Source organism: Balaenoptera physalus (genome assembly GCF_965194825.1).
Source record: "Balaenoptera physalus genome assembly, chromosome: 14".
NCBI lineage: Eukaryota > Metazoa > Chordata > Mammalia > Artiodactyla > Balaenopteridae > Balaenoptera > Balaenoptera physalus.
Window position 1 is genome coordinate 72,003,615 of NC_138893.1, and position 10,712 is coordinate 72,014,326.

The window sequence follows — 10,712 nt, forward strand, 5'->3', positions numbered from 1 at the left end:
GCAGGGGCAGGGTTTAGGGTGGGACGGGATGTAGGCGGGAGGAGGTGGGTGATGTTTGAGTGTGGGGTGGGTCCTAGGCTCAGAACCCACACAGCCGCAGCCGGAAGAGGCCTTGGGGGCGGGCCCTAGGTGGGGCGACGTTCAAGTGTGGGGCGGGGCCTCTGCTTAGGACCTGCCCGGTAGCAGAGAGACAGTTCGTCCAAAGGGGGGTCTCTGGAGTGTGAAGTTCTGGGGTTTGGAGGTAAGGCCCTGGGTGAGGGTGTGTGGGTGGGGTTTAGGCCCAGCGGGGTTGGGGGCGGTCTCAGAGGGGGTCTCCAAATAGAGATGTAGGACCCTGGGTGTGGGTGTAGGGGCGGAGCTTGGGCTCTGCGCGGTAGGAGGGAGGCTCCGAGGGCAGAGGATTAGGCCCTGGAGCCCAACAGGTTCCCTGGTGCCTAAGTGGACAGGGAAAGCGCTGGCCCCATTCCCTTCCGTTCCTCCGTGCCCCACACCCCCGATTTCTGTATGTTGATTTTATATCCTGCAGCTTTACAGAATTCATTGTTTAGTTCCAACAGGTCTTTGGTTGAGTCTTTGGGATTCTCTATATACAAAATCAAATCATCTGCAAATAATGACAAGCTTACTTCTTCATTTCCAGTTTGAATGCCTTTTGTTTCTTTGTTACGCCAATTAGCTCTAGCTAGGACTTCCAGTACTATGTTGAATAAGAGTGGTAAGAATGGGAATCCTTGTCTTGTACCTGATCTTAGAAGCAGAGCTTTCAACTTTCCACGATCGAGTGTAATGTTAACTGTGGGTTTGTTGTATATGGCCTTAATTATGTTGCGGTATGTTCCTTCTATACCCAATCTGTTTGAAGTTTTTAGCATGAAGTGTTGTTGTAATTTGTCAGATGCTTTTTATGCATCTATTGAGATGATCATCTGATTGTTATCTTTCATTCTATTAATGTAGTGTATCCCACTTTTTAATTTGCATGTGTTGAACCATGCTCGCATTCCAAGGATAAATCTCATTAGGACATGGTGTATAATTATTTGGATGTGTTCTCTTTTTTTGAGTTGAGTACATAGTTCTATTTTTTAATTGAAGTATAGTTGACTTACAATATTATATTAGTTTCAGGTGTTACCATTAGTTTAAAAAGTTGTCTTGCACTTTAGCATGGAAGCTTCTGATAGAAAGTTTATATTGTGGGAGTTGTCAGAGTCTAGTGTTTGCCACCCAGCAATTGTTGGACATAGCCGTGTCACACACATCTGCCCAGTGCAATGGGTAGAGCATGGGTTTTGAGGCGAGATCTGGATTCAGATCCATGTTAGCTATGGAAATTGTGGAAAATTCCATGACTTGTGAGAGCCTCAACTTTCGTATGAAAATGAAAATAATGAAAATGAAAATAATGCTGATATCATGGGGTTGTTCTGGAATTGGAAATCATGTATGTAAAGTGCCTGGTACATCTCAATGAATGATAATCCTGATAATGTTAAAAGAATCTATTCTTAGTTTCATCACTATTTCTTGAGAGATTTAGGTGCAGCCTAGAGGACGCAGAATGAATGATGGGACCAACTAAGAGACTTTTGTGGGAATGGTGTGCCAAAGAGCCCTGACCCCTACCCACCCCCACACCTTTTCAAGGGGCAGAGAGGAGCAGACAGCTAGGAATGGTTTATTCCCAAGGGGAATTGAGGGACCAAAAGAGTCACATCAGAATCACTGGAGGCTTTTCCAACCAATGCATCCTACATCATTTCCTGTGGAACAGCTCCACCAAGCCTGCCCAACCATCCTAGTTTGCCACCAGAAGTCCCTCACCCCTAAAAGTTCTTGAGTCCCAAGCACACAGGTCTGGTTGGTCGCCCTTCCCACATTCACACGGATGAAGTCATCACCACGGTGACCCACTGAGGTCTCTGAGGGAGTGTGGTAGCCTTCAGCTACATTGGTGGGGGGGGGGGAGTTGCTAAAGGGTCTGCTGGAAGCTGGGGAGACAGAAATTCTGCCCACACAATGGATGCACCTCATCTGTCTGACTCAGGTCTTCTGCATTTTCAGGTCAGGCAGTGTGAACAACAACTGGATGGACATTTACACCTTTGTGGAGGATTTGGTCAAGAAGTTTGACAAGTACGGCTTCTCCAAGTTGCAGGGTGTTTACCCCTGCCAGGCAGAGTACACAGCTGTTTAGACTCAGTGGCCATGGGAGCCCCTCAGGTCAGGAGCACAGAGCCCAGGGGGGTGTTCTGAAGCATAAGAGATCGCACTGGTTCCATCAGGTCTCAGCAGCTTTCTTAGCTCCTACCTGGAAGTCAGGCCATATTGTAGGGGACACAGTCTGCCCTTGAGGACCTCGTAGATGAGGAAACAGGCAAACCAGTAACACAATAACTAAACACCAGGTTAAATGGTGCCAAGGGGCAAAAGAAAAGGGAGAAAGACTTATAAGGCAAATTAAAAGGAAAAAGCAAGAACTCTTAGGAAAAAAGTCAAGGATGGTTTCTCAGAGGATGTGGAATTTTGAACTAGGTCTTGAAGAATGGGGAAAGACAGGGTAACAGGAACCATCAAGGAGACTTCTTGTTCAGTGAGTGGTCTGTTCAGCTGGAGAGTAGGGTTAACTCAGGAGAAGGCTAGGAGATGAGGCTGGACAGGACAGATTTGGACCAAGGTCATCAGGGCTTATAATGCCAGGCCAAGGGACTTGTATTTCCTGCTGTGAACAATAGAGAGCTATAGATGATTCTTGGTCAGGGGTCTGACATGATCAAGGTTGTGTCCCAGGAAGGAAAGTCTGATATTGTGGGTAAAATGTTTTGTAACAAGAACGAGGAGCAGTACGGAGCTTATCCATGGACCTATTGTAGCAATTTACCTAAAAGATAATGAGGGTCAATGGACCAAAAGGCAGTGGCCAGGGAGAGGAAAGGGAGGGATGTATATGAATAGCTGCCAAGAAAGAGAATGATTTTTCTAGATGAGAGGAGATAAGACAGGGAGGGCTATAAAGGAGGGAAGAGGAGTGAAGGTACAAAGAATTTTATAGAAGAGGAGAAGCCAGTTGGGAGGCCCTCATGCCAGAGGCATAGGTGTCTGTCTCCTGGTGTGTGCATGTGCACCTGTGTGCGTGTGTGCATGTGTGTGTGTGTGTGTTTGAGAGAAAGACACTTTGGGTGGGGGGGTGTTGGGAGCATAGGGTTGGAGCAGGATGCCATCCTGGCACTTTCTTCCAAGAAGGCACCACATCTCCACAGGCCTCCTTCACCAAGATTCCTAAAATCCTTCACTAAAGATATAGGAGCTTCCAGGGTTTGGGAAATGGACCCCAAAGCAGAAGAGTTGGGGTGAGGAACAGAGAAATTGAGATGCACCTTCTTTCTGGCTGCTCATTGGTTTCATTTTGAGCCTGTGTCATGTATACCTTCTCATGAGCACGTGCTTCCTCCCCAGCCCTAACCTGCGGATGTCCTTCATCACTTACTCCACACTGGGTCACACCCTCATGAAGCTCACCTCAGACAGGTAAGTGCTGCTTTAATCCCCCAAGGCAGGCCTGGTGGATGGGGTCCATTGAGAGCCCAGGGAGCTGACAGTTCCGACTGGGAGCAGGCTGGGCCGTCCCGGGCTCCCCTCATTGTCCACTCTGACCCCCAACCCCGGCTCCATGGTTCCCACTGACCCCTGACTGCACTGGCCCTGGCAGACCCCGTGCTGCTAGACCATCTCTGCCCCCTCTAAGCCCTGCCCTCCACCTGTCCTGTGTCCTCTCAGCACTCTTCCCTTTTGTGAGAACTGGCTCACTGCAAGGACTCCTGGGATCTGGTGGAGCAGATGTGTGGGCCCTTTGTGAACACTGGCGTGTGTTGGGCACCTACTCTGTGTGTCACTCTCTGCTCTGGGCCAGTGGGGGAAGAGGGGAGGCACAGTCAGAACCAGGAGGCAGGGATGGGCAGTGCTGAAGTGCTGGAGCTTCAGTGGAGGGGAGCTTGGTCCCTTGGTGGGTCTGAGACAAGGGAGCCCATGAGTGTGGGCTGGGGTGCAGGAGGGAAGAATGACACGCCAGCATCCTAGGTGGGCCATTAGGAGGGCCCAGCAATGTGCCCAAAGCCCTGGAGGTGGGAAGATATGGAGCTCCTGAGTAGCCGGGAGGTTAAGATGCCCATGACGCAAATGATCGGAACCCAAGGGAGTGTGTTGGTGCCAGTGCGTGGACACAGCACTCCCCATGCCTGGCTCCCAGGAGAAGCAGGGGCTGTGCTTCTTGTTAGGTGAGCTAGGGGAAGGCGTGGTTTTGGGTGTCCCTGTCTTCTGCATTTCAGAGAGAGAGACCTGAGTGGGGTTGAGGTGGAAGACAGCAGGTCAGTGGGGAGCTGTCAGGCAGGTGGCAGAAAGAGAGGCGGGGGCTGGGTGGGGGCCTCGGGGGGAGGAGCTGCCCGTGGGGGAGAGGAGGACCACTGCCTCCTCCAAGGCAGGGGTTCAGAGCCTGAACCAAGGGAGCTGTGGGGAGGCTCTTGAGGGTCTCCGGGGTCCTCTCTGGAAATTGGAGGTGACGATGTCTTCCTCAAGGGAAGGTGTCAGAAGTGGCAGTGGGGCTCAGGGGAGTGAAAAATGGGGTGGAATCTTAAGAACTGAAGGGCCTGATGAGGGCATAAGCAGCCTAGTGCACAGAGCTGGGAGTAGGGATGGGGGAGGCAGCCCAAGAAAAAGGCCCGCTCAGGCAGGAGTGAAGCCTGACCAAGCTCAGTCCCGGGCCGAAGGCTGGGGAGAGATGAGAGCTCCAGCATATTTAGGGGTGCTGTCAACAAAACAGAAATCTTCCCAAAAGTGTCAGGAAGAGGGGAGGGTGTTTGTGCTGGGGTGGGCAGGGCCTGGTTTGGCCTCCACTGGCCCGGGGTCACAGCCTCCTCAGTTCCTGGGCTGGGTCAGGCAGGGCAGGACCTGGGGCTCTCAGATCACACCTCAGGGCAGAATCCCTTCTGCGCAAAGCGAGAGCCAGCCTTCAGGGACCACGTTCTTCTTAGACTTGCTGTGACTGCTCAGCCCATCACACTGGATTAGCCTGAACCTAAGCCCCAGCCCTGGTGTGTCCCAGTCCCATCGCCTGCTATCTGCTTTAACAGAGGCCGACTGCCCATCCCCATGGCATCCTGGGGTCACTGCTCTTCCTCCCACATGGACAGGCCACAGGCCTCTTTTCCAGCTTATGGTGTATTTTGTCAGGAGCACATGAAGCCCAGGAGCCCTAGACTCTAACGGAGCAGCTTGACGGCTTCCTTTAGCACCAATCCAAAGGAGGAAGTGGCTTGGAGGGTCCAAGTCCACCTCAGGAGTCTGTGGCAGGGGAGGAGGGGACAGGGCAGGGGTATCAGCAGAGTGACCTTTCCAAACTCAGCCTTGCCTGCTGGAAGGTGACGTGCCCTCACCAGGGACCCCGTAGGTGCCAGCAGTACCGCCAGTGACATTGGGGGTGCTGGATTCACAGGTGCGCATCCATGGGTGCACCCCCTCACCACGGACGGTCAAGGCAGGGCCCTTGCTGAGTCCCCTGAGGTCTGCCTGCCTGAGACAGGGATGAGCACATGGAGAGCCAGGCCCCACCCATGGGACCAGCAAAGCAGCATCCTCCACACCCACTGAATGGGGGACAGAGAAGCGTTGACCAAGGCCTGTCACTGTCAAAGACACAGGCAGAGAGGTCACCACAGGGCCACTTGTGTCCTCTCTGGTCCAGGCAGGTCTCCACAGGGCAGAATGGCACCAGGACAAGTGGTCTGTTTTGTAACAGTCAACCCTCATTCCTCCTCAACCCCCTTTACTGATTTTTTTCAGAAATGAAATTCGTGATGGTCTTAGCAGACTTCAGAATATAGTACCTAGTGGAGCCACACACATGCAGGAAGGATTTAAAAAGGTACAGATCCTACAGCTCTGAGACTTTATTCTGCCTTATCAAGTTCTTAGAGTATTATTGGGTCATCTCACTGCCCTCCCCCAACTTTCCTTCATTTTGTTGCAGGCAAATGAACAGATTCAACAGGCTAACTCAGGAGGTAAGCTGCCTGCTGACGTCAGTGTGCTCAGGTGGGACCGAGCCAGGCGCGGGCCTCAGCGAGGGCTGGTGCAGACCCCCTCGGCCAATTCCTAGCACTGACCCTCGGAACGAGTCCCTTGTCCTCTCTGTGCTGCAGGTTCCTCCTCTGCGCAGTGAGGATGAAAACCACCCCCAGGGATGCTTCCGAGAACCACATGGCATCATGCATTACATTCCTGGTTCTCACTAGATAGCAAGTGCTTGACCTATGGTTGGGCTGCATGAAAAAGAAGAGAGAACTTCCAGAGACGGCGAGCAGACGGGGTTCAGTTTAGGGAACAGAGACCTTGGCGTCCCCCTGGCTGCCCACACTTTGTCCACCACAGTTCTGGCTCTGCCTCCTTTCCCTTGAGCCTCTACCCTCTGGTTGACTCTCATCCTTTGACTGTGCCTCCGACTGTGGAAATGGCTGTACTTGGCCCAGACCATCTGCATCTAGACTGTGGGTTGCAGCCCTTGTCAGGAAAGACGCATGGGCTGCTGGGGAAAGGCGGGGAGCTGGGCGGGGGCTGCTGCCCAAGCACCTTGACAGTCATTCTGGCTGCTCCTCCCAGTGCTCACCTGAGAGGCTTGTCCTCGTCCAGTGAAGTAGCTGCAGTTGCCTTTCAGGGCAAAGGCTGTGCCACCTGCCCATAGTGAGGGTCCACTAGGAAGGCCTCTGATCCGGTCTCAGGCTCCTCGTCTGTCAAGTGGGTCCTGGGCTGAGGCCCCTTCTCCCTCCAGGAGCTCTGGGTGGTGGGTGCTCGGGTCAGGGTGACCTCTCCCCAGGAGGGGGAGGTGTGGGAGCAGTGCTGTGGGCCTGGCAGCCTGAGGCAGGTCATTCCAGGTGCCTTGCTGACCAGGCCACTCCCTGCTTCTGCAGAAAACAAGGTTCCCTCTATGATTATCTCCTTGACCGATGGAACCCTGGAGGAAGCACCGTTTGAAATGACTAAGGAAGAAGTGAGTCCAGACCATCGTTACCAGCTTTGTGCTCCACCTGTTTTGTGAATTGTACTCAATGCTTTTTTCCTCTTAGGCTGACAAGGCTCGGAAAATGGGAGCAACAGTATACTGTGTGGGTGTAAAAGACTTTGAGGAAGACCAGGTAATTCAGAACAGGTAACCAGGTGCCACTTTTGAGCCCAGGTGGGGAAATTTTTCAAAGGCACCTGTCCCAGGGTCTCCGAGAGGATGGCCCTCTACCCACCCCAAGTGTCTGGGCAACAGGTAGCCACTGCAGATGAATAGCAAGTGTTGTGTAAACCTGCACAGCAGAGGTACGGGTGGAGGAGCTTTCCACTCCCTAAGGGTGGGCTGCTCGCAGATGCCAGCACGTGACCTTGGAATCCAGCATGGCAGGAGGCAAGAGCCTGTCTTCTGGGATGGGACCTGCTGCGTCCTCAACCCCTGACTGTGTGCCAACCATCTCCTCTCTGCTGTAGTTATTGGAAATTGCAGACAGCCCCCGTCACGTCTTTGGAGTGGACCAAGGATTCAAGGCTCTTAAATACATCGTTGAGCCAGTGAGTGAGGGCTGGACGTGAGAAGTGGGAAGGGGAAGCTTCTCGCCAAGCCCCCGCATTCAAGCCCCTGCCCCTCATCTCCCTATTCTAGCTCGGAACTAAGTCCTGTATTGAAATTACAGCTGTGGAGCCTTCCAGTGTCTGTACAGGAGGTAAGAGCTGGAGTGCTGTTTTAAACACAGGGGTGTGTGTTTGTGTGAGTGGTGAATGTGCCCAGTGTGCGTTGCAGGTGTGCTGTGAGCACATGGTTTCACTATGTGTGATTGTGCGTGTAGTGTGTATGGTGTGTGTGAGTGTGATGTCTGAGTGTGTGGGGTGATTGTATGGAAATTGTGGGCATATGACTACATTGGGCATATAAGGGAATGTTTATGTGAGGTGTGTATGCCGAGTGTTGGTTGTGTGTGTGTGTGTATTTGTATAATTACTTCTTTCTTCCAGTTTTACTGAGATGTAATTGACATACAGCTCTGTATACGTTTGATGTATGCCACAAAATGACTTGACACAAAAATATTGCAAAATGGTAAGTTTAGTGTACATATTTTTTAAACTCACAGCCAAAAGTTTAATTAAGAAATAAGAAAAACTTTATTTTAAAAACCCTCAACAAAACACTAGCAAATAGAATCCAACAACATAAAAAAAGGACAATACATCAAGAATAATTAGGGCTCACCTCTGAAATGCAAGCCTGGTTCAGTATATGAAATATCAATGTGATTTTCCTCATCAGCAAAATGGAGAAGAAAAATATGATTATTTCAGTGGATGAAGAAAAGAATTGGACATAGTTCACGGTCAGCGTCATACTAGCAACACAGACTGACAAAGGCATCCAACAAATACTCACAGCTATCACTACACGCAGTGGTTCAACGGGGTCGACCTCTCCCTGAGATCTGGAACTTGACAAGGATGCCCTCTCTCCCCCGGAAGGGTCCCTGCATCAGTGTGGGGAGGATCCTGTGCAGTTGCTTTTCTGGGAGAAGCCCTCTCTCTCAGTGAGCTCTGTGCGTGCCGGCTCCTGAGTCCACATCACTGGGATTTGTGGAGCTGAGGTGGGTGGATAAGCACACGCTCCCACTGGTAACAGCACACAGCTGGATGCAGCTGGACGCAGACCCAGGAAGCTGGTCCTGGCCGCGGTGCTCTGAACTGCAAGGCTACAGCACAGTAGGCCATGGGGTCAGACACAAGAATGTTCATATCTGAGCTCTGCTGTCCCCAGACATGAAACCAGGGCTTCTCTGGTGTCACGTACCAGCCGTGCAGTAGCCTGACAGCTTCAATTCTCTGATTATGTCCCTGGGACATACACAGGCCTGTCAAACCATAGAGGAAGATAAACATTGTCATTCATGCCCTGTGGTGGCCCAGCTGAGGTGACAGGTGCCCACTGCACATCCTCTGCAAGCGTGGCCCAGCAGTGCTGCTCTGACCTTTACAGCTGCTGTCATCTTGTCAAAAGCTGCCACACAGCATGACTGTCACTTGGAGGGAAAGCTCAAGGCAGGAACCTGGACCCCAAATAAAGTAGAAGAAGCTGTTCATCAGGCTGTCATTCTGAATTAGTCAGTGGGCCAGGTGTGAGGAAGCCGGGAGGAGGTGAGCATGAGGCACGGGCCTCTTCAGCCTCTCGGCCTCCCTCCAGGACTAGGCAGAGGCCTCTGCTGGCCTCCCTGCCTCCAGGCCTGTGCTCCAGCCCATTCTCTGCACAGGACCCAAGGGGCAGAGAAGGCCACTTCCCTACCCCAGCCTGACCATGGAGGCTGAGGCCCCCGAGCCAGACAACTGGGCCCTCCAAGGTCCAGCCTCTGCTCTAAGCCCACCTGCTGCAGAGGCTGGGGGCTGGCGGGACTGGGCTCCCTGCAAAACCTTCCTCAGCTTTGCAGGGTCCAGCCCACCATCCTTTTAGACCTTATTCTCAGGGCACCTCAATCCCAAAGCCTTTCCTAGTCAACTGGTCCCTCTGGCTTCTCACAGCCCTTGCTCTGTTCCTGTCATTAGGCACTTGTCACCCAGTATGAACCATGACTTCTGCTTGGCTGTGTCCACAGCTTTGTTTTTTTATTTTTATCATTCAATTCATTGTTTTTATTCCAGCTTTTTATTACGGAAGATTTCAAACCTAGCAAAGTGGAAATGAATGTACAATGGATACCCCTCTCTCCACTACCTGGATCTGCAATTAATACCTGACCGTATTTCCTTTATTTATCTAACTCCTCTCTCTTTCTTGACTCTCTGTTTTCATCAATTCATCTTATTTCTTTTTTTGGCTGCATTGGTTCTCCATTGCTGCGGGCTTTCTCTAGTGGTGGCGAGCAGGGGCCACTCCTTGTTGCGGTGCGCGGGCTCCTCATTGCCATGGCTTCTCTCGTTGCGGAACATGGGCTTTAGGCTCACAAGCTCAGTAGTTGTGGCATGCGGGCTCAGTAGTTGTGGCTTGCGGGCTCTAGAGCTCAGGCTCCGTAGTTGTGGTGCACGGGCTTAGTTGCTCCACAGCATGTGGGATCTTCCCGGACTAGGACTCGAACCCTTGTCTCCTGCATTGGCAGGCGGATTCCTAACCACTGCACCACCAGGGAAGTCCCCATCTTATATCTTGATGCATTTCAAAATAACTTACAGTCATCGGGTTACTGCCACATTTCTTTACCTGGGAAACAATTTTTGTTAAGATTTCTCTTTTTGAAATGCAGCAAACAAATGTATCATTTGATGACTTCTGACAAATGCACACACCTGTGTAACCTCCAACCCTATGAAGACTCAGACACTACATTTGCCCCCCGAAAGTCCCCTCAGCTCCCTTCCCAGGCAATCCCTGCCCCACCCCCTGGAGGCAGCTACTCCCTGATTTCTTCCTCCACAGGCTAGTTTGCTGCTTTAGAACCTCTCCTCAGGGACTCACAGGGGGTGAGCGCGGGGCCTGGCCTGGGGCACTCGGCACCGTGGTTTGGGGATTCATCCCTCCTGTGTGTTGCTGGGTTGGCCCGGGGCTTGGACCCCAGAGGCAGGCTGGAGGCGGCACCTGGTCACTCCTTTTCCTGTATGTGACTGGGCCAGAGTGAGTGTCTGCAAGAAGCCTTATCTTCTAGCAAAGT

At 52.0% G+C, this 10,712-nt stretch overlaps 1 protein-coding gene across 1 annotated transcript; it reads left to right on the forward strand.

The window, feature by feature from the left end:
• Positions 1–228: 228 nt before the first annotated feature.
• Positions 229–10,651, forward strand: LOC309642482 (anthrax toxin receptor-like). Its single transcript, XM_082424086.1, has 7 exons — positions 229–241; positions 2,065–2,136; positions 3,457–3,528; positions 5,836–5,917; positions 6,023–6,056; positions 6,960–7,039; positions 7,116–10,651. The coding sequence occupies exons 2-7, from the start codon at positions 2,090–2,092 to the stop codon at positions 7,200–7,202; spliced, it is 402 nt and encodes a 133-aa protein (XP_082280212.1). The 5' UTR covers positions 229–241; positions 2,065–2,089; the 3' UTR covers positions 7,203–10,651.
• The last annotated feature ends 61 nt before the right edge of the window (positions 10,652–10,712 follow it).